This window comes from Stegodyphus dumicola, chromosome X2 (assembly GCF_044657685.1).
Source record: "Stegodyphus dumicola isolate Sdum_Otavi_A_Nest chromosome X2, ASM4465768v1".
In the NCBI taxonomy this organism is placed as follows: Eukaryota; Metazoa; Arthropoda; class Arachnida; order Araneae; family Eresidae; genus Stegodyphus; species Stegodyphus dumicola.
This window is the reverse complement of record NC_140781.1, coordinates 75,285,042-75,309,651: the sequence shown is the minus strand read 5'-3', so window position 1 is coordinate 75,309,651 and position 24,610 is coordinate 75,285,042. Positions and strand designations below refer to the sequence as shown.

The following is a 24,610-nucleotide window of genomic DNA, read 5'->3' as shown; positions in this document are numbered from 1 at the left end:
AGGTCTTAAAACTTGGTTATAAAGAATGATTTGGTTTTTAAGGAAAGATTGCTTCTTCTTCCTAGGAGGGGACGCATATGGACCCTGGTGTAATTGAGGTTTTGTTTTGTTGCTTTAAATTGCTGGCGAAAAGTGAGTTTATTGTCAAGTATTATTCCAAGGTATTTTGCCTCGTTTTCCCATTCTATTTCTTCTTCGAAAATGATAGGTTTGGGAGGTCTTTTATCAAAGTTGCCTTTTTTAAATAAAACTGCTTTGGATTTTTGGGTATTAATTGTGATTCGCCATTTGGAGAGCCGGTATTCAAGTTGATTTAGATAGTTTTGTAGTTGCAGCCAGACGTTAGTTAAGGTGGAGGCTTAAGTTAAAATAGCTGTATCATCTGCGAAAAGCGCTATTGTGATAGATGGATTTCTTGGAATATCGTGAGTGTATATATTATAAAAGAATAATTTCCTTACATATTATAATATAGATATAAAAAATATGGGAAAAGTGCTGATCCTTGAGGTGTACCTACCATTATACGAACTTCTTCTAGAGGAGAGACTGCTATTAATTTTGACCGAGAAGGTTTCTGTTATCTAGGTAGGAGGCGACAAGTCGGAGGAAGTGGTTCGAGAAATTTAATTTGATGAGTTTGAATATAAGGCCATTGTGCCATACCCTGTCGAACGTTTTTGCGACATCCAGAAATATGGCACTTGTGGGCAGTTTGGCGTTGAATCCATCCGTGATATAGTTGATAACTTTTAGTAATTGATGTGTGGTGCTATGTTTTTCTCTGAAGCCAAATTGTTCGTCAGGCAGGTAGTTGAAGGAATGAATTTTTTGCTGGATAAATATGATACGGTAACCTATTTTTGCGAGGTTGCTCAGTAGACTAATGGAACGATAATTTTCTGGGAAAGCCGGATTGGAGTTAGATTTCGGGAAGACAACAATAATTGCGTGTTTCCAAATTTTAGGATAATAAGCCAGTTTGATGATGCTGTTGATAATTTTAGTGAGACAGGTGATGGCGTTGATGGGAAGAATCTTCAGTGCAATATTTGTGATTCCATCGTCCCCTGAGGCTTTTTTCCTTTTCTGATAATTGATAAATTCCGCTACGGTGATAGGATTAGTGAGGAAAGTAAAGTTGCGAGGTCCAGGGGTATTGACAAAGTTGTTAACAAGGCTATTGACTTCATTTATTGTGTCTTCATCATATGGGTTTGGATTTATGAGTGAATGTTTCTTGCAAAGTGTCAGCGATGGCGTTTGCTTTGTCTTGGTTGGAATATACTACGCCGGAGATTGTGTGATGATTAGGGATTTGTTTATAACTATTTTTGAACTTTCTAGTGATTTCGTAAAGACTATTGTCTTCTGTAGATAAGTCATTTAAATAATTTTTCCATCTGTCTTGCTTGAAATTTGCGATGTTTCTTTTAATTTCGTTTTGGATCCTGTTGAGTTGGTTTTTAATAATGGGGTCTCCAGTGTTTTGTCAGATTTTTCGAATCCTGTTTTTTCTTCTAATCTTGTCCTTGATTTCCCTGGGGAGAGGCATATGATTATTTTTGATAGTGATGTTTTTGGTAGCTAGATTGATGGCATGTTGAATATTTTGAGTGAATTTATCAATTTCTTCTTCTATTTGGGATTCCTATTCAATTTTTGGGTTACCTGGTATCATAGAGTTTAAAATTTCGGAGAAATTTGGCCAATTTGTAATTCCCACACAGCGTCCCAAAGTCGGAGAGTAGGCATTAGTGGATATTCCAAGCATGATCGGGTTGTGGTCGGATGTTAAGGCTGGAATGGCAGAGATGGTACAGTTTGGAGTTAGGTTACAGGGAAGAAAAAAAGTCTATTGTAGAGTGGCTATTGTACCCGTAATGGGTAGGCTCATCGGTGGCATGTATGTTAAGATTTCTATTTTGAATGAGGTTGAAAATGTCCCTGCCTATTTTATTAGATGAGTTACGATTCCATAGTCTATGTTTGGCGTTGAAGTCGCCTCCCATTATTGCAGTAGAGTTTGTAGGAAGTAGAATTTCTAGTTCTGTCATGTCCGGGTTATTTCTTGGTGGGATGTAAATATTAGATATAATATATCTTTGATAGTTGAATTTCACTATAATGCTGTTGCTTTCAAATGAGATTAAATTATTGGGTGAATTTGATGATCAAGACTTCTTTTGACATAGGTACAAATTCCTCCTCCTCTTCCTGTGTCCCGGTCTGTCTGGTAGATATTATAATTTGCTATTAGTACTTTTTTGCACGGCTTCAGGTGAGTTTCTTGAATGAGAATTACGTCTGGTTCCAGTTCTTGAATTAGGTCATTAAATTCTTCTTTTTTTGCCGAACAGACCGTTCGTATTCCAAGAGAGAATTTTTAGTGAGCTGCGACTGTTATTGATTGGGCGTATGTACTGCGACGTATGTACGCACGTATGTAGACGACGTTTGTAGACACGCACAGACGAATAAGGACCATTCTGGTTTTTATAACCTTGTCATTGATTCAGCTGGCAATGCGCAGATCACAAAAATATGTTTCTGCGCAACAATTCGGAAATTTACAAAAATGTTTTCGAAATGCAGAACGTCCGAGGTGGGACTGCTAGACACATTTAAGATAGCAAATTTATCGTTGTGGAATTGAGTAATAGTGTGTACTTCGGCGAATTTTGAGTATGTAATTGTTTTCCATTTTATTTTCTACTATTTGAATTCTAATAGTTATGTATTATTTTACTCTTGCCTATCATAAAAAAAAAAAAAAAAATACGTTCACAGTCTTGAATGTGGACAAGATCTAAAACAATGTACAGAGTCGTTTTTTCGTGTTATGAAATTTATCTGTATTCAAATATTTAAGCTTTATGTTTTGTGAGTTGAAACAGGGATTTGTTTAACTGCAGTTTGAGGAAAGAAATGTGGCTTCTTGCGAAAAAGTCATTTATTTATTGTTAAGCTATGCGATGGGAAATTAGAGCTAGTTTAATATTATATTGTATTTATTTGGTGTTTCATTTAAAGGGAAGAAACGTTCAGGAACTTAATCCTGTTTAATGGCCACTGTGAAATGAAAGCTGCATTTTCAGCGTTTTGGTGAAAACTGTTTTTTTATTTGTTTAGAGATGTTCCGTATTGTCTCCCTTAGCTGTAATTAAATATTTGTTTAAAAGCAGAAGTGTATACTTTTTAAGTATAAAAAAAGTTAGAGTTATGTATGCTATTTTAACTCTTTTCTTGTATCCATTATACTCCTTATATTTTCAGAGCTTCACTATTTATCTAGATGCATATGAAATCTGATTTCGGTAGTAGCGAAAATTTCCGCTGCTGTATTTGCTTTCATGTCCGTACTGGAACTATAATCCTTGGTATTTGGCACCTGGTAAGTTCACTTATGCATGTACGAATTGATTTAGCTTATAAGTGTTACTAGCTATTTACAATTTAGTCCATAATATTAATTATGTTTCATATGAGTAACTTTCAAATCTGAAACTCCAATTATTGTTACTGGTATTTTTCTAGAAGATCGAGTAGTACTGGAGAGTGTTAATAGTTTCTCTGAAAATCTAAAAAGGAAGTGTGCAAGTAAAATTAGACTGCAAAATAAAATTGTTATATCGTTTATTGACATTACTTGAGAATTCATGAAAATGTTTCAGATGCTATCAAATTTTCTAATTTACATCAATTAAGAAAATTGTTGAATAGAGTGAATTTTCGGTTGATCTTTACAATATGGTAACTCGTAGTTTGGCGACATTTTGGAGGCGATAAAGGTTACTACCTGGGACTTTGGTAATAAAGTGAGCAGTACTCAGTTCCGATTACGCATTATTTTGTGTGAGGGAAATGAGAGATCATGGGATATGTCATGTGATATTAATGGACGAATTACGGTTCTTGAATCGGAAAAGAGGGGAAATCGGGAAAAAATCTGGAAATTTTGTATTTGGTTTATTCTGTGTTGTGTGAAACAGTGTTCGTGAATTTTTGGATCCCATGGCCGTAACTAAAGAAAAGTTTATCGGACACGTAATCAAGATTCTGAAGAAGATTATGTAAGTTAGTATTTTTAATTACTTGAGGATATTATTTTTATGCATTGTTCTAAATGTAAGGTGGAAGTAAAGGAATTTGGTATTATTGGGAAAATTGTTATTAGCAATGATTTAGTTTAAAGTAATTAGGATTGTAAGGTAATTTTTATTAATTTAATGTATGTGCTCATTTATATTTTAAGTAGTGTTTTTGAATTTAATTATATTTTAATTAAATGATAGTTATTTTGTGAATTTTATGTTTGTAGGAATTTGGTATACGTTATCAGGTAATTTCATATATATTCTTTTTACCGGGTTTAAAGATTGAGAAAATTGTCATGTATTTTCGTGAAATTTTTCTAATTTATGAGAAAAAAGCAGTGTACATGGATGTAGTGAAGAGTGTGCGCAATGCCATTTTTGTGCAATCCTGGGATGTTTTTTTAAGTAAAAATAAGTCGACGTGTACATGGTTTAGTGATATTTTAATTAAATGATAGTTATTTTGTGAATTTTATGTTTGTAGGAATTTGGTATACGTTTAAGTTGAAGTAAACGTGCATGGAAATAATTTAAATATTTGATATTAAGTATTTGTAATGCTTGCGGTATGAATTCGTTGGTGACGTGTATAATGTAATAGATGATTTAGAGGTAAAAGTTTTTGGATATTTTATTTATTTTATATGTGGAAATGTTCATATTTGGAAAGGGTAAATACTTTTTCGCGATCAGGTAATTTCATATATGTTCTTTTTACCGGGTTTAAAGATTGAGAAAATTGTCATGTATTTTCGTGAAATTTTTCTAATTTATGAGAAAAAAGCAGTGTACATGGATATAGTGAAGAGTGTGCGCAATGCCATTTTTGTGCAATTCTGGGATGTTTTTTTAAGTAAAAATAAGTCGGCGTGTACATGGTTTATGTGTATGTGTTATTTTGAAAAACGCGTAAGGAGTATGGTATTGTGCACTTTTTCCAATTTTGCAGTGAATGTTTGTCATGATTAAGTAGTTTTGTTAGATAAAATTTCTAGCATAAGTGTAATTCGGCTAGTAGATTGTTGGAAGAAGTGTTCAGTAGATAAAAAGAAAAGAAACATGTCTTTACTTCGTGAAGACAAAATGGCGGCGGGAAAAAAAAAATAGAGGGTTGCTGTAGGAGAGTTGGTCGCCAAATTTTCGCCAAAAAAAACGCCAAGTTACCATAATATGACTACGAAGTTTCTTGGATATACACAGACGCATATACAGAATTATCATAAAGAGAACGCTGCTGAACACCAGATTATTAGGAAAAAATAGAATAAAATAAAATGAATGGCTGTTAGAATTTGGAAATTGGTGAAGTATTTGTGAACTAATATATTTTTTAATTTCGCACAGCGTATAGAATAATGAAATGCACATTATAATTTTAAATTCCATAGATTTAAGGTCCAAATTGGAATGCTTTTCAAAGATTGAGCTGTGCAAACAGTTTATATCCGATAATCATAATTCAGTTTTGCTTGATTTGGTAAAAATATATTTCAGGTACCCCCCTTGGTGAAAATTGATGATTTTTTCGTGCCGTTCCCATTTACATCCAAAGAGCCTTCCTAGTAAAATGGCATCCAAAACGTAATACAATAAAACATACAGTGGAACCTCGAGTTTAGTATGTTCCAGTATTGAGCATGTATAGCGAATTTCTTGTATCTAGAAACAAACTTCCCCATTCAAAATAATGGAAATCCAGTTAATCTTTCGCAACTCCCAAAATAATCAACATAAAAATCAATTTTCATAATAAATAACACTGGTAAATAATGCCTGGTGTTTTTCAGAGGAGGTTCAAGTACAGATTCTTAACCTTAGCACAAATGTTAGCTTCCGACACCGAATCACCTTTTAACTGCTTCTCGCTAATCCACACCAACAACAGCTTCTCAACATCTTCTAGGAGTTTTGGATGGTGCTTGAATGTAATAGTTACTCCTTTGACCACATCAAGTTTAGTTTCTTCCTTCTTTAGAATAGTGCAAATGGTTGATCTTTACATTATGGTAATTTGGCATTTTTTTGGCGAAAATTTGGCGACCAACTCTCCTACAGCAACCCTCTATTTTTTTTCCCCGCCGCCATTTTGTCTTCACGAAGTAAAGACATGTTTCTTTTCTTTTTATCTACTGAACACTTCTTCCAACAATCTACTAGCCGAATTACACTTATGCTAGAAATTTTATCTAACAAAACTGCTTAATCATGACAAATATTCACTGCAAAATTGGGAAAAAGTGCACAATACCATACTCCTTACGCGTTTTTCAAAATAACACATACACATAAACCATGTACACGCCGACTTATTTTTACTTAAAAAACATCCCAGAATTGCACAAAAATGGCACTGCGCACACTCTTCACTATATCCATGTACACTGCTTTTTTCTCATAAATTAGAAAAATTTCACGAAAATACATGACAATTTTCTCAATCTTTAAACCCGGTAAAAAGAACATATATGAAATTACCTGATCGCGAAAAAATATTTACCCTTTCCAAATATGAACATTTCCACATATAAAATAAATAAAATATCCAAAAACTTTTACCTCTAAATCATCTGTTACATTATACACGTCACCAACGAATTCATACAGCAACCATTACAAATACTTAGTGTCAGATATTTAAATTATTTCCATGCAAGTTTACTTCAATTAAAACGTATACCAAATTCTTACAAACATAAAATTCTCAAAATAACTATCATTTAATTAAAATATAATTAAATTCAAAAACACTACTTAAAATATAAATGAGCACATACATTAAATTAATACATACATAAATACCCATTTCGAATTCACTTTAGTTACGGCCATGGGATCCAAAAATTCACGAACACTGTTTCACACAACACAGAATAAAGCCAAATACAAAATTTCCAGATTTTTTCCCGATTTTTCCCCTTTTCCAATTAAAGAACCATAATTCGTCCATTAATATCACATGACATATCCCATGATCTCTCATTTCCCTCACACAAAATAATGCGTAATCAGAACTGAGTACTGCTCACATTATTACCAAAGTGCCAGGTAGTAAACCTTTATCGCCTCCAAAATGTCGCCAAACTACCAGTTACCATATTGTAAAGATCAACCGTGCAAATTATCGATGTTGAGCAGCCATCCAATTCCATGACTCTTATACCACGCTTATGTTTATCTATGATTTCTTTCTTATTTTCAATGCCCATGGTTTCCTTCCTTTTCTTTGCAGCACTATGTGAGCCAACAATCTTATTGGGAGGCATCGTGAAGTAATTATTTTCATGTTAAATGAAAAAAAACAGCTCACAAGCATACAAACTCATAGATCAAAGAACACTCGGTGATCTGACGAGGGGTTTCCCAGAGTCAAGGCGAATCAGGAGACTCACCACGCATACCAGCGGTACTTGTAACTTGAGTCAGTGCTTGTATTTAGAGATGAATTTTTCACCCATACTTTCCTCGTATCTCAAATGTTTCGTATATAGAGGTGCTCGTATCTCGAGGTTCCATTGCAAAACAAAATAAGGTAAAACTGGATATTACGGTCCAGTTTGGCATGTTCTCAAAAAACCGCCAAATCGGTTATTTTCACGCGTTTTAGAAAATCGCTAACTTATCATATCGGCATATTAAATGGTTGCGAATTTGAATTAATTCTGTAAACATGAAAAAAATGGGGAAAGTGCAGAATTGCCCACTGCTTATCGCATTTTTAAGAATCGCACATACTCGGTATCCATGTACACATCGACCTGTTTTCACTTAAAAAATTATCCCAGAATTGCACAAAAATGGCATTGCGCACTCCCTTGACTTAATCCATGTACACATGACCTATTTTCAGTTAAAAGTCAAAGAAAATTGACAAAAATCCAATTCTTCTTACTCTTGTAAAAAGCGTCAAACAAATAAGTGGGTGATTTTGCACTTTACCCCCAAAAATAGGTGCAATTTCGCTTCATTTGGCGACTGGACAATAATCTCCAGTCTAGCCCAAAAAGTATATAATCTCAATAAACTGCATTTTAAACCAAATGACGGACTAACATAGGAATGGAAATGTATGTTATGTAATCTGTGCAATACAAAAAGAAAATATCAACTTGCGTTATTTAAAAATTTCTGTTTCTTCGGTACGTGAAACACATGGAATTCCTTAACAGCATCCAAAATCTATTTAAAATTATCAAAACTAGAATCTGTATACTGCAGTCACCACATAAATTCACAAAAGCAAAAATGAAAAAAATATATCCGGACTGTCGATGGCATTTCTTTCAAAAATCCTTTTTTTATTACATCTTGCATACCTTCAACAGTGTAGATCCTTAAATCTCGCTGCGTAATTTACCATGAGGTGAACGAAGCCATTTAAATCTTCATTTACAAACCAGTCAATCGATGTTTTATTTGCCAATCATTCTAAAGTCTTAGAGTTAAGGTTAAAGAGACTTAAGGTTAATCGTACCATCAGCAACCAGTTTATAGTGTAAAGCACAAAATGAGCAACTTACTTCCTAACCAACACCCAACACATAAACTCTTAACAATTATTTTCCTATCAGTCGAATTCACCACAATCATGTCGTAATAGGGTTTCCATAACATTCAACTACTCAGGTTACCATAAGTGAAACAAGAACTTGGTGATAATCCAAGGGGAAACCTAAAATATAAATGTACCTTTGGCTTATACTCATCATAATTTAATTCGAAATACAATGAGTAAATACAATATGTTAGTCAATTATTTAAACACTGAAACAGTTTAATAATCATATTGGTGAAATTTTTATTTTTTTTTTTTTTCATTTCATGTATTATTTTATGGTCAAATTATATTTCAGGTTGGCGATTGGCCAGCAAGGCACAATTTCAAGATGTCCGCTACATAAAGCCAAAATAACAAGTCAAAGACTCACACAAACTCGGTGTCCATGTACACATCAATCTATTTTCGCTTAAAAAAAATCACAGAATTGCGCACTCCCTTGACTTTGTCCATGTGCACATGGATCTATTTACACTTAAAAAAAATCAGGAGAATGATGACATTACGTAATGTTAAAACAAAGTTATCACCAAAATTGAACAAAATTTGTAGCCAATCGAACCTCAGTAAAGTGCATTTTAAATCACACAGTGAATAACATAAAAAAGGAAATGCATATTTATCACACATGCGCATTACAAAAAGGAACTATTGACTTACCATATTTAGAAATTTCTGTGGCATACAAAATTCCTTAACAGCATCCAGAAACTTCCTAAAATTATCTGAACTAGAATATGCATACTACCGTCACCACATAAATTTACAAAAATAAATGTAAAAAAATATCCTCTGTAGTGTCGGACTGTCGGTGGCATTTCTTACATGAATATTTTTTGCGGCGAACCCAAAGTGATCTGAACGATCTTTACTTTCAGCCATACGCATTTTCTTTGTGAAAACAAGACACTTATAATGACTGCTAAATGAACCTTCATTTACACACCATTCAATTAATGCTTTTTTTCCCTCTTTCATTCCAAATCGTACATAAACTTCAGATTAATTTCACCACTTACAACCATTTTACGGTGTACAGTACAAAATAAGCAACATACTTCCTAACTGACATCCAATGCAAAAATAAGTCCTTACAAATATTTTCCCATTAGTCAAATTCACTGCAATCACACAGCCAATCATATCATAATAGAGTTTTCATAACATTTAGCTACTCAAATTATCATAAATGAAACAATAATTTGGCAATAAATGAAACAACAACTAGGCAATAATGCAAGGGTCACCTTAAAATGTAGACTAACCCAATTTATGAATACTGCTGATACTTATACGTGGTATAAATTTACATGCAAGTTTATTTTCAGTATAGCGAAAAATAGAATTAAACTAAAACAATTTCATATGAGTATACATGAAATATAATTTTGGTAAACGACTGATGCTTATGCGTGGTAAAAATTTATGTGCAATTTTATTTTCAGTTTCAAGTGAAAAACAGAGAAAATTCATCTAAAATAATTTCTGGACTAGTGTTATGAATACATAAAATGTAATGTCAGCAAAAATGAAATTGGAAAGCTCGTAAATTTACATTTATTATTAGAATCAAGCCTTTAGCTTATTTTTGTACATTATGCAGTTAATGGGCAGTCAAACCTGGTTGGCAGAAAAAAAAAAAAAAAAAAAAAAACAACTGTGAAAAATTGTAAATTATTGAGTGTACACAAGTAAACAGCATCCACACCTCAATATTGACCTGTATTCTATTGTGTCACTACACTGCAGTCAACAGTCTGTACCTGCTCGTTCATCAACCTCAGTACGAAGTTGTATTTGGCAAAGAGTTGATATTTTGTTTGTTCCCTTTACCTGTGACAATGTTCGGTTTACACTGCAGTGTTTTTACCTTGTATTTACATATTCTGTTCTGTGTTGTGATGGCTTCAAAGAGGAAAAAAGTGTCTTGTTTCTATAGAAGAAGGGCTGAAAGTTTTAAAGAGATTGAACAAAGGTGAAATATATTAAAAGTGGCACAGGGTTATAATGTATGAAAAAGACTATAGGAGACTGGAATTTAGATGGAAAAGGTGTGTTCAGAGCAAATGACAATTAACATTGTAGAATAAATAAAAATGTTAGCAAAGTATTGTTTCATTATAGAGATAAAGGTGTCCCTCTGTGTAGGTAATCTTATATCATAAAGCCTTGCAATTCTGCAGAAATTTAATGAGACTAACTTCACTGCGAGTATTGGATGGCCTGATAGGTGGAAGAAAATGCAGCTAATTGTTTGTGAAGAAAATGATGAGTGAGAGAGCTTCAGAGATAAGTTTCGCAAGTTATTGGGCAAGGAAAGTGACTGGTGACCAGATATTTAGCTGCAATGAGATGGCACTAAATTATAAAATACTACCTCCTAAAACACTCGCAGCTAAGTTTGAAGCTTATAAGTGAAGTAAAGAGCGAGTAACAATTCTTTTCTGTAATAGTGACACAGCAAATCTTAAAATGAAACTTACTATGATAAGTATATAAAATAATCTAAAAGCTTTCAAGAATGTGTCCAAAAGTGCTCTTCCAGTGAAACATGTTTTACCCACTAAAGTACTTGGTTGAGTTCAGATATTTTTAAAGATTGTTTTTTCTAATGGCTGTGCTACATACTGACGAGTTTTTGAAAAAGAATAATTTGCTAAGAAAATAAATACTCAAAAATAAAAGCCACATTTTTACCTCCAAATATCAGGTATCCTCCAAATATCAGATCAAGACAATGCAGACAAACAAGTTAGTATTAAAACTGTAGAAGTTTTTATTAAAACTGAAAATGTGAGTGAAGAGATCTGAAGCTACGCGAGAAAAACTAAATGTCAGGAAAGAGAAGCCACTAATAGAACAAAAACAAAATATGTCGCTGATTCTAATCATGAGAATCTGAGAGGAGGAATCATCAGCTGCTTGGGATATTAAACATTAGAACATGATGCAAGAAAGTGAAAGAGCTGAAAAGAGGGCTAAGATCTTAGAAAAAATGAAGAATTTGGAATTGGTGCACTAGTAGAAAAAGAATTCTATAAGAAGGCGGCATATGCAGCTCAAGATTTAAAATAATTAACTATAGGTCATGATGCTGGTGCTTTTAAAGATCATAAAAGTGTTCTTAACATTTGAAGATAGAAATGTTGTTGAAGAAGATGAAGATGTTTTAGAGAATATGAATGTTTTTAACAGTGAGCAATATGCTAAAAATGTTGAAAATAAGAAAAAAAAACCAGATTATAGGTCATACGAAGAGTCTGAATATGATGAAATGGAATGAGAGAAAGAAAGCATCACAGATTATTACTGTTAATAGTATGCCATATGTTAGCAAAGAAGAAGAATTGGAATTACTCAGAATGAAATCAAATCAACAACATGAGGTATATTTAGAGATGCCAGAAACTAAAAAAGCTAATAAATATTACACAACTGAAGAACTCGTGTAGTTCAAAAAGCCAAAGGAAAAACTGTGGGAGCCTTCCATATTGGAAGCATATGATCTTCAAGGAGATGTGATGGATGATGGAAAAAATTATTTGGGTTCAAGGAAAATGAAAAGGTAAAGGATTTCTGAGCCAGAAGAGACCATTCTAGGAACACAAACTAAAATACCATTACCTGAAAAAGAGAAAATGTATGATATTTCTAATGTAGTTATAGATGAAGTTTCAGACTTAGGAGTTCAGAATGCCAAGCTTGCCTCACAAATTGAGTACTCTAAAGAAAAGGTACAAATTTTGCAATTCAACCTGGAAACTAAGAATATACCTCATTTAAAGAAAAGAATTGTCAGCACAGTGCTTTGATAATTCAGCACCAGCAAACAATAAACAGTTTAAGACATGATCTAATGGTAGCTCAAAAAGTTACAAAATCTGAAGTAACTGTTTAAAACTTAAAAGCTGAATGTGAATTACTGGGAAATGCAGAACAGTGTCTGTTGCAAGAGAAAGAATCTGCTGTAAGAGAAAAGCAGCATCAATTGAGAACATCCAATTATCAAGCTGTTCAAAATAATTTGGAAAGAATTAAGTCAGAATATAAATGCAGTCTTCAGTATCAGATTGGGAAATGTGAGAAGGAATATTCCAGTTTGAAATAAATTCCATAAATTAGATAATGCTGATGAAAACTTATCACAATGCTGTAAAAGTTTGGGAGAAATTGAATAAAGATGTATAAGCAAAGGGCGATGCTTAAAATGAAAGAAACCAAAAATTACGTGAAGGCTTAGTTTGAATCCTTTGTGAAATTTGTCTGGTGAGAGGGCCCTGGATTTTTTAATACCCCCATCAGCAAATGGCCAAAGCTTAAACTCTTCCCCAAAATGCAAATCGTGAACTTAGAAAAGAAATCGTCAATCATTTCTGTCATGAACATAGAAAACACAAATAAGTATCATGATAAATATTCTTGAAGTTATTGAAAATTACAATGTAGATGTGCAGATTCATCTCCAACCTTCAAAACTTCTGTCGTACTTTAGGGGAACTTACAACAATAACTTCAAAGAGGTGCCTTAATGACTAAAAGATGTCTACGAGTACTGATCCCAGTGCTATCAAGAAAACTGACTCCGTTGTGGGGTCTAATCAGCAACTACGATTTACTAGAAAGAGCAGACCTTATTAAGACTGCCAATAGACTGAACTAATGAACTCATTAATTGTTTTGTTTACTTCTAATTTTTATTCATTTATTGTAACAAGTTTATTAACCCTCTGACTGCTCGATTTGTGGACCAAAATCACTTCAAAAATTGTGTGATTTTTTTTTTTTTTTTTTCATATTTTAAATCTATATACAGTAAGACCTCGCTTAACGCGGGGGATATGTTCCATCAAAGTAGAGCGTAATACGAAACAGCGCTAAACAAGGCTCTCTTAACATGTAAATAATGGGGTTAGGGAAAGATGGATAGAAAATTGGTTAGGTGTTAAATTTAATATTGTTTTTTTAATAAAAATAAAACCAAACATTTATTTCTTACAAAAATATAAACAATATAAACGAATATACTTATAAAAAACAAATAAAATTCTCAGTCAGTCAGATCATTCAGTCTATTCTGTGTTTCCAATTTTCTGCTTTTTTGTCAAGAAGGCATCTAATGTTGAATCTAAAGAAGTTGCCAAATTCAACGCAGCACTGATTTGAGATTGACGTTCACCAGAATCTAATCTTCTAATGACGTGCATTTTAATTTCCAGTGAAATGCTTTTTCTGGTTGCTTTCTTTTCTTGTTTTTTATTATCACCCATGATAAAAACTAAAGATCATAATATTTGTCACTGTATTAATCGTTATGGTATTATATAAATTTCTACTTACAATAATGTCAACAAATGTTTCAAATGATAAAAATGTGTCCGGACAGCACCGCACCAAACAAGAAACACAATTACACTGTTTCGGATATGTTATTTGGAAACCTAGCGCTGCGCACAATTTCAGGGAATCCCCGAGTTGAAATGAAAGAGCGCTAAACCGAAACAGCGCTAAATGAAACAGCGTTAAGCGGGGTCTTACTGTATACTGGAGAATTAAAAAATGCATTTTTCCTTGCTAGAAAATTATTTTTTTTATAGATTTTTATCATGAAAAACTAAGTTGCCAGAAAAAATTTTTAAAATAAATTTCAGTCAAATTGCAGTCAATTTCTATTTATTGCATAATATACAAAAGTAAAATATATAAAATTTAAGAAAATATAAAGCACTGACGAAAAAATACCTTAGAAATGCAGTTTAGTATGATAGAGTTCAAAACAGGATTCAAGGCAAAGTCCAACTTCACAGTCTTTGCACCAGATTCAATAAATCTAATTAATGATCAATCTAATTATTAATCTAATGAATAAATCTAATTAATAATTCAACAATTTAATTAAATAATCAAGATAATCGCTGAATGTTTTCCAGCAGCTATTTCTGCAAAAAAAAAAGGGCGCAAAAAGTGGAGTTTGAGCGGTAATACCACGTGCCTTCAAATGCCAAAATTTAGTGGACAACTAATGATATTTGTTGGCCAGAATGTAAACTAAACGGGTACTTGCATATTATCGCAACCAGGTTGGCGCTATTTGTAAGTTTGAGTAAAAAAGTATGAATAGAGAGAAAATGTACATTTATTAATTACAGATAATTTGGTACTATTCGGTTTTGAGGGCCGTAAAAAATCGCCAAACTATTGTTTATGCCAGTGCTGCCAAAAATAATTGCGGCAACCCTAACACAAGAAAGGAAGTATAATAATAATAAATAACTATCTAAGATTGATGTTTTAATTTAGATGAAAGGTTAATTTCATATAATACTTTTTATTATTATAATTTATATAGAAAAGGCTAAACATGACTGAATGGAAGCATAAGAGTAAATAACTATTTCAGATCAGTATTAGAGGCCCACCAGCGGCTGAGCGGTAAAGTCGCTGAACACTGGTAGTTCGGTCCGAGGTTCGAATCCTGCGAACGGGCTGGCTGCATGGGTGTTTTCGTGGTTTTCCCCATGTGTAACGTGTATACGAGCCAGTTTCCCTTAGAAAGTCCTCCACGAAGGCATCCCTCCCCTTAGGCAGATAGCCCTAGTGAGCTTTGCCATAATTAAATACACCACACACCACACCAGATCAGTATTAGAATTTATATAAAAATTGCTAAACATAATTGAATGGATGCCTGCATCGCTATTCCGCTACCCAGTTATCGCTAAAGCATACTTTCATCTCGTTGGTTGTTCAAACATAATTTTCTATAAGAATGATGCCTTTTCTTTGGAAACATTGTCGGTAAAATGCAGAATTGCCCACTTATTTGTTTGCCGCTTTTTACAAGGGTAAAGACAATTGGATTTTTGTCAATTTTCTTTTACTTTTTAAGTGAAAATAGGTCGATGTGTACATAGATAAAGTCAAGGGTGTGCGCAGTGCCATTTTTGTGCAATTCTGGAATTTTTTTTGAAGTGAAAATAGGTCGATGTGTACATGGATACCGAGTATGTGCAATTCTTAAAAACGCGTCAAGCAGTGGGTGATTTTGCACTTTACCCAAAATTCTATTGCCGACTTTTCTTCATGGGCAATTCCCAAATTGTTAAATACATAGGATATCAAAAAAGAATTTAAAATCAAAAAAGGATTTAAAAATTAAACTAGTATTTCAATGGCGTCTTAAGAAAGGTAGAACTATATAAACTTACGCAATCTGAAATCAGCGCGTACGTTAGATTTGGCGCACTGTTAAATGGGCGCGTTTGCTAGATTTGGCGCTTTTGCGCATACATTTTCGCTGCAATTTTTTTACGGTCCTCAAAACGGAATAGTACCGATAAATTTTTAATAGAGTTTTTTATATTATTTTGTTTTAAAATATAAAATAGCAATTAAACCCTTCCAGTTTCGAATTTGAATAAGTTGCAGAATTATTTTTTCGGCGGAAATCTTTTGGCTATTGCTTTTAGCACTGATTGAAAACCTTATTTGCCATAACCATGTACACGTCGACTTATTTTTACTTAAAAAAACATCCCAGAATTGCACAAAAATGGCATTGCGCACACTCTTGACTTTATCCTTGTACACTGCTATTTTCTCATAAATTACAAAAATTTGCATGAAAATGCAGGAAAATTTTGTGAATGTCCACATGCTCTTTTTACAAAACTACGTATAACACGTAGGGTTGCCATAAGTAGGGTAGCCAAATTTGGCAATTTATGCAAATTTTGGCCTGGTTGCATTAATACGTAAGTACCTAAACGTCTAATACTGTATATAATTTATTTCAGTGGTTAAATGGGGAAAAAACTGGATGTGCTCCTCAATAGAGGAAGAAAAACCCATGCCCACGGAAATCGCGGGATGAGCAGATTTTGCTACATTTGAGTTGCCCGTGGAAATCGCGGGATGAGCAGCCAGAGGGTTATTAATGTTTTCCTTTTCCTTTATGTTTTATTTCGAGTCTAGATGACCAAAGTCGTAGGTGGAAGGATGAGCTATTGTCACTGTCAGGTGGTGGGTCATTAAGTTAGAGCAACTAACTTCCTGTCTTTTACTGTAACCAAAAGCTGTGATAACTTGACAGTTATATAATTTGTTGCTAAAATGTTCGGTACTATTCGATTTCGAGGGCCGTAAAAAATCGCCAAACTATTGTTGATGCCAATGCTGCCAAAAATAATTACAGCAACCCTAATAATTGCAGCAAGAAAGGAAGTATAATAGTAAATAACTATTTAAGATTAATGTTTTAATTTAGATGAGGTTAATTTCATATAATACTTTTTTATTATTATTTTTTATATAAAAAAGGCTAAACATGACTGAATGGAAGCATAAGAGTAAATAACTATTTCAGATCATTATTATAATTTATATAAAAATTGCTAAACATAACTAAATGGATGCCTGCATCGCTATTTCGCTACCGACTTATCGCTAAAGCATAATTTCATCTCGTTGGTTGTTCAAAAGTAATTTTCTATAATGAATGATGCCTTTCCTTTGAAAATATTCTCGGTAAAGTGCAGAATCGCTCACTTATTTGTTCGCCGCTTTTTACAAGGGTAAAAACAATTAGATTTTTGTTAATTTTCTTTTTACTTTTTAAGTGAAAATAGGTCGATGTGTACATAGATAAAGTCAAGGGTGTGCGCACTGCCATTTTTGTGCAATTCTAGGATTTTTTTAAAGTAAAAATAGGTCGATGTGCACATGGATACCGAGTATTTGCAATTCTTAAAAACACGTCAAGCAGTGGATGATTCTGCACTTTACCCAAAATTCTATTGCCGACTTTTCGTTATGGGCAGTTCCCAAATTGTGAAATCCATAGGATATCAAAAAAAGATTTAAAATCAAAAAATAATTAAAAAATTAAACTAGTATTTCAATGGCGTCTTAAGAAATATAGAACTATATAAACTTGCGCAATCTGAAATCAGCGCGTACGCTAGATTTGGCGCGCTGTTAACTGGGCGCGTTTGCTAGATTTGGCGCTTTTGCGCGTACATTTTCGCTGCAATTTTTTTACGGCTTTCGAAACCGAATAGTACCAAATGTTCAGTTTCTTCCTGTAAAATGTTTGTATTGTAAGTATGGATCGTAATTTTGTCTGACTCATTATTGACTTCAGAACAGCATTGGCATCAACAGAAAGACCTGTCAGCGAAGTGACATTTATACATAATAAAAAGTTTTGGAATTTTCTAATGAGAAAGTTAGCACATAAATACTTTTTGGCCATTTTGTAGGTTGCCATATAATACTGCTCTGCATCAATACTTTTTGGTGGGGAGTGTAGATAAATCAAAGTACCTTATTTATTTTATGTGCTTTTAAATGAATTTTCTGAATTCATTTATTGATGAACGATTCAATTCTGAATTTTATTTTAAAATTTATTTTATCCAGGTTTTACATCTTTTGGCTTTAACACTTCTATTCAGTGTTCTGATAAATCCTGATGCAAGAAATAGATTTACATCTTGGGCTACATCTGGAACAGCTACACCTCATGATGTCAATGGTCTTCTGACGTCTGAATATTATAGTCCTCAGTTACCTGATTTAAGTGCAGGCCCTGCTGCAAATTATGCATTTAGTCATGACAAGCATCAATTAAGTATGTATTTATCTTTCAGCCAACATGCTAATGATATCAGTATTCTATTTTATTTATTCAAACTATATTTTAATAATTTTTATTTTCATCAGAGATTGATTTGAAATTTAAGGGGGGGGGGAGAAATCCTTAAAATTTTTTGTAATGAGCATACATGATTATACAAGCTGGCCTAGGGAAATTACAATATTTTTAGAATGAATTTTAACATTAAGTGAGTCTGTGGTATATTAACATTCTTAAGTGATATTTATTTATATTGTATAACTTATGTATGATATTCTAAGATATTCTTTTCCTACTGTATAAATTATGCCAAAATATTATGAAAAATATAGGAAACAATATTTTGATGATTTTTGAACAGTTAAAGTGAAGAAACAAGTATGCTTTGGTGTCATGTCCATTAACCTTTTGGGCTTGAGGGTTTGGCAACTATACGAGCTTTGAAAGTTAAGGGTTTCTTAAACCTCCCTTTCTTTCTTAAACCTAATACTTTCTTCCTTAGGTCCCCTTTCGGAACCTAATACTCCCCCCCTCACTCTTAACTTACTTGAAACAAGGATCCTCGTGTGTGCTTTAATAGATTCACAAAGGAAATGTAGGGTTTAGTGAGTACACTTCTGGATGTTTTTTTCTCATTGAGGGGAAATTTCAAAGTGCGGTTGTTCCGAAGTCGGACTACTCCAAGATAATGCAAAAGGGAATGTAAACTTCTGTTACAGAAAATGTCATTTTTTAATATTATAGTACATAAACTTTTTTACAAATAAAGTTTGAATTTTAAAATAATGATTTTAAATTACATTACAAAATTATGTATTTTTATAAATAATACACTAATTATTTTATCTTTATATTAATGCTATGTTATAAAATTCCTTCACTGTTTGATTATTTTATAGCTAGTTTTAATCTTTTAGATTTATCTGGTCTTCGTCTCAGTCTTTTTTTTTTCACTGTTAAATTTTCTCATAATTTGTAATTTGGTTTTGTATATATGTTATCAAATAGATTTAGATCTTTAAAATTTGTTTCTATACAAGAAATAGTTGGAAACTGAATGCTTAACACTACAGAAATGATTAAAAATTTAAACTCTGTGAAACTGTTAAAGTTAATCTCTACAGCAATGTTGAAATTTTAACTCTACATAAATATTAAAAACCTCTGTGATAACCTACTATTTAAGGAGGAAATCTGTCAGCAATTTAGAATATGCCAGATTTAATTAAAAATAATTTCATTTTATCATACATTGCTCATATTGCAATGTCCAGTTATGTAAGTGCACCTAGTTTAATTCAGTTCTTCTCCAAAAATAGCTGCAGAATAAAACAGAAGTGTGGAAAACTATTTTCTGGAATAATTTATTTCAGTTTTAAAAACTGGAAAAAGATTATTTAAACTGGTACCGTTTTATACTGTTTATTGAAAATTGCCCAGTAATATATTTCAGGTATTCATAATAGAATGAATTTTAAGTCATTCAAAATATTTATATAGTATGCAAATGCATAATTCAAAACAATTTACTCATGGATTCCTTTTGCATTCTTTTTACGCAAAATTCCCAGCTTTGCTATGAGAACATGTTAGACTGTATAAACATGTTTAACTGTTATCGAAATTAAGAAAATTTCTTAGTTCAAAGAGCTTTTCAAGTTTATAGCAAAATTGTGTGTTGTATATAGTTTGAAAGTCTGGAGGAAAAGTAGTTACATGATAGTTAGCTGTTGTCTTAGATACATAATTTGGCACTTTATGAGAAATGTCCAAATAAATTCAGATTCTCTGCCAGTGAAAATCTCTCCTTTCTGAAACTGTTGTCATATGTCAGTTTTTCTGTTTCCTGTATTAGCTATACCAGTTTCAACTCCAGACTGTCTTGCAGCAGCTTTGACATCAACCATGTCAGCATATTCTAATTTGTGCAGTTTAAATTTTATGATATATCTGTGATATTTAATTATTCTAAAAAAACCTTATTGTGTCAAATGAATCCTGTAAGTCCTATACTGACTCTGTTGAATTGACTACTTTTCACTTTTTCACCAAAAAAATTTGGCAGTCATTCTTTGGTTTCGTGGAGCCCTATATGCACCATTATCAAAAATTTTATAACTAAGAAACCAAGACATGCCTCATGGTTCTGTTTTTCAGTGTTATTGCTGAGGTATGTGTTCAGTGAATGGAAAGCGATTCAAACAGTTAAAGGACAATGTTTAGAAATTCAGATGGGGAACCTCGTCTTAGAATAGTGATTTGTATATTAATGGGAGACATTTTGCATAGTGTTTGTATTATGGGAGCTCAGCTGACAGTGATATTTCACAAATACTGGGCAACAAATGCTATTTGGAAAATCCAACTTGAAAATAAATTACCAGATGTTCTCTGTCATGAAATCTCCAAGAAGAAATGCAACGAAGAAATTTATCTTCTACAAAGAAAAGCAAAATGCTTTCAAATCGCTTGACTAGTTTTAGTGTATTTATGATTATAAGGTTTCAGGTTGAAATTATAAAGCTATTTTTGTTTCTGGGACCTAAAAGTTATATCTATGTTCCTGTAACTTGTTTGAACAACATTCTTATCACATTAAACTTCCTTGTGTGAAAGTCACTTTAGAATGAACAGATATGTAAATAAAGAGGACAGGATGGTTAAGAATGAACTGATAAGAATATAAGAAAAGACTGGTTGTATCTGTACACGTGAGTGCGTAGGAATTTATTTACCTTGTATTGCTGTATGTTGGATTTTTCATGATTGCTTTCTTATTCCCATTCTCTAAGAAGCAGCACATCTTTGTGGAGCTTTGTTTTGAATGTGCCTGTGCTCTTCTGTCAATGAAATGATATCTGAGACTGTAGAGCTGACTGAAGTTCCTGAATCATTGATGAGCTGATTTACAAGATTTCTTGGTTGATCTTTACATTACGGTAACTTGGTGATTTTTTGGCGAAAATTTGGCGACCAACTCCCCTACAGCAACCCTCTATTTTTTTTTCCCCGCCGCCATTTTGTCTTCACGAAGTAAAGACATGTTTCTTTTCTTCTTATCTACTGAACACTTCTTCCAACAATCTACTAGCCGAATTACACTTATGCTAGAAATTTTATCAAACAAAACTGCTTAATCATGACAAATATTCACTGCAAAATTCCGAAAAAGTGCACAATACCATACACCTTACGCGTTTTTCAAAATAACACATACACATAAACCATGTACACGCCGACTTATTTTTACTTAAAAAAACATCCCAAAATTGCACAAAAATGGCATTGCGCACACTCTTCACTATATCCATGTACACTGCTTTTTTCTCATAAATTCGAAAAATTTAACGAAAATACATGACAATTTTCTCAATCTTTAAACCCGGTAAAAAGAACATATATGAAATTACCTGATCGCGAAAAAGTATTTACCCTTTACAAATATGAACATTTCCACATATAAAATAAATAAAATATCCAAAAACTTTTACCTCTAAATCATCTATTACATTATACACGTCACCAACGAATTCATACATGAAGCATTACAAATATTTAGTATCAAATATTTAAATTATTTCCATGCACGTTTATTTCAACTTAAACGTAAACCAAATTCCTACAAGCATAAAATTCACAAAATAACTATCATTTCATTAAAATATCACTGAACCATGTACACGTCGACTTATTTTTTGGCGGATACACTTTTCTTCATTCTCTTTCAGAATCTTTAAAATCATACTTATCTTTCAAAGCAAGATACCAGGTAAAATAAATAACATAATAAAACATGTTTATTTCTCTCTCACACAACCTTAAAAACATTTCTTACTATCCTTTTCAATACCACTAAATACCCATTTCGAATTCACTTTACTTACGGCCATGGGATCCAAAAATTCACAAACACTATTTCACACAACACAGAATAAAGCCAAATACAAAATTTCCAGATTTTTTCCCGATTTCCCCCCTTTTCCGATTAAAGAACCGTAATTCGTCCATTAATATCACATGACATATCCCATGATCTCTCATTTCCCCCACACAAAATAATGCGTAATCGGAACTCAGTACTGCTCACATTATTACCAAAGTCCCAGGTAGTAACCTTTATCGCCTCCAAAATGTCGCCAAACTACCAGTTACCGTAATGTAAAGATCAACCGATTTCTTTTTTTCTGAAATCTGTGATTGATATGTATGCAATTTTCATTTTGTATAAAATAAAGGTGCTTAAAACTGTTAAATCAAGTAAGTGGAAAAAGATTTTTTGGGGGCCCAGTTATCCTTCGGGGCCGACTTACCATTCGGTGACTCAAGTTAAAGAAATGTTTTTGTTGTAGGTTGATACAGTTTCAGGCTTTCCTGTTTCATCATAGGCTGCAAGGGGATTATGCATATTGCTGAGCATAAAAATGTGTTATGTCTTTCCAAGAACCTGAAATAATTCTGGGTAAAAATTTTATTTTAATCTGTCATTTCTGTATTTGGATGGCAGCATTCAATTTTGGGTAATTTTTCTGATTGTTGTGAATTGTACTAAAACTTGATTTTATATTTATATAGCAATTCATGAAATAAATCTGTTGGAGGAAAGAAATTATCCATCAAAAGCTTATGTTCTTTGCCTTTTACTCTCTGCTAGCAACATTACTCACTCTGAAATTTTTTAGATACGTGCAAACGATAAATGGCAGAAAAAAATTAACAGTTAGATGTCAAAATATGAACTATTTTAGCATAGCAGACAAATTTTCTTTTTAGCCATTTGCAAGTAGTTCAGTGTAGAATAAATTTCAAGCAGAAGGAAAAAGTTAACAAGAGAACATTATCACAGAATGATTTTCTATGGTTTTAAATTGGGATTAAATCAAGAAGAATACATTCAACATCTACAGTTAGCATTTGGAAATGAAGGTCCATCTTATATTACTGTATTCAGATGGTATTCATAATTTCACAGAGGTCGCAACTCTCTTCAGGATGAACATACAGGAAGGCCACTGTCAACAGTGTCAGCCAAACGGAAAATGTTAATTGATGATAATCACTGCATATACCAAATGATACAGATAGTACTTAACATTGAATCTGACGCCATACATAAAATTATTCACGAAGAATTACATATGAAAAAACTAGTTTGCTATTGGATTCTCCTTCATTTAACTGAGGACCAAAAAAAGGAGCATGTCAGAATCGGTAAACAAGCCCTTAAATTACTTAAAAATGGTGGCCACCTCATTATTTCTAAAATCGTTATTGGTGATGAAACTTGCATGCAATTTTTTGACATTCCAAACCATCAGGAAAGTAAAGTGTGGGTCTTTGAAGATGATCCTACGTCCAAAAGAGTAAAAAGAAAACATGCCATGAAAAAATATCTATGTCATTTTGTTCAGATTTACAGGACTGGTCAAAGCCATCAAGTTGGAAGGACAGAAGATAGTAACAACTATCTGGTACACCACTGTTTTCCAGAAATTCTTCAAGAAGTGAATGTTAGAGGACTCATGCTCCACGATGACAATGCATCATTGACAGTTGAGTTTCTTGAACAAAAACAGATCAGAGTGATAGAACATCCACCCGTGTTCACTTGATATAGCTATTTGTGACTTTTGGCTATTTTTTAATCTTAAAATGAAATTACTTGGATATTTTCATCCCAAAGATGAGATTCATGAGGCTCTTAAGTGCATTTTTTTCATCGACTCCAAAAAATGAATGGTTTGAGGCATTTAATCTTTAGAAAATTTACCTACAGAAATGTGATTGGACGTCCCTAAAATTTTGTTAAGTATAACTTTAAAAACCTATGTGTATCTCAAAAATTTCAGTGACCCTCATAGGGTATTATACCCCTTAGTCATGGCTAAACTATAGTATAACCTCAAAATAAAAAATTTTCAAATGATGCATTAAAAAAAGGGTGTGAAAGCTTAAGAAATCATTTCTAATTTATTTGAAAGAGGTGCATTTTTAAGAAAAGTATCTGGAATCTGAGGAAGCTTATATTGATGACCTAATATGATCAGTTACAATAAGTATAATTTGGTAGTTTTATGTGTGTAAAACTACTAAAACAATAATGTTAGCTTGTATGTGATTGCATTTCTGTATTTCACATAAAGAGGATGAAAGGCTCTATGTGGAATATTCAAATACAGCAACTTGGCAACATAAATAAATTTATCAAATTTTCAAAGGGGAATATTTTGCTTATTACTTGTGTGTGTGCTGTATGTTTAGAATCACTGCATAAAGATGGCAAAGCTTATGAACTGTTCTTGGATTTGGAGTATGTATAGTATCTTA

The 24,610-nt window shown here is 32.7% G+C and overlaps 1 protein-coding gene across 2 annotated transcripts in view; it reads left to right on the top strand.

Annotated features, from left to right (window-relative positions):
• The first annotated feature begins 2,529 nt into the window (after positions 1–2,529).
• Positions 2,530–24,610, top strand: part of LOC118200242 (lysosomal-associated transmembrane protein 4A) — a 39,326-nt gene continuing 17,245 nt past the window's right edge. Inside the window, exons 1-3 of one of the 2 annotated variants that reach the window (XM_035372180.2) lie at positions 2,530–2,685; positions 3,277–3,394; positions 18,070–18,280. In XM_035372180.2, coding sequence (XP_035228071.1) covers positions 3,296–3,394; positions 18,070–18,280 — 310 coding nt within the window. In that variant the 5' untranslated portion in view covers positions 2,530–2,685; positions 3,277–3,295. Of the gene's footprint in view, positions 2,686–3,086; positions 3,106–3,276; positions 3,395–18,069; positions 18,281–24,610 lie in introns of those variants that run through there. The other variant, XM_035372182.2, reaches the window with a different exon arrangement.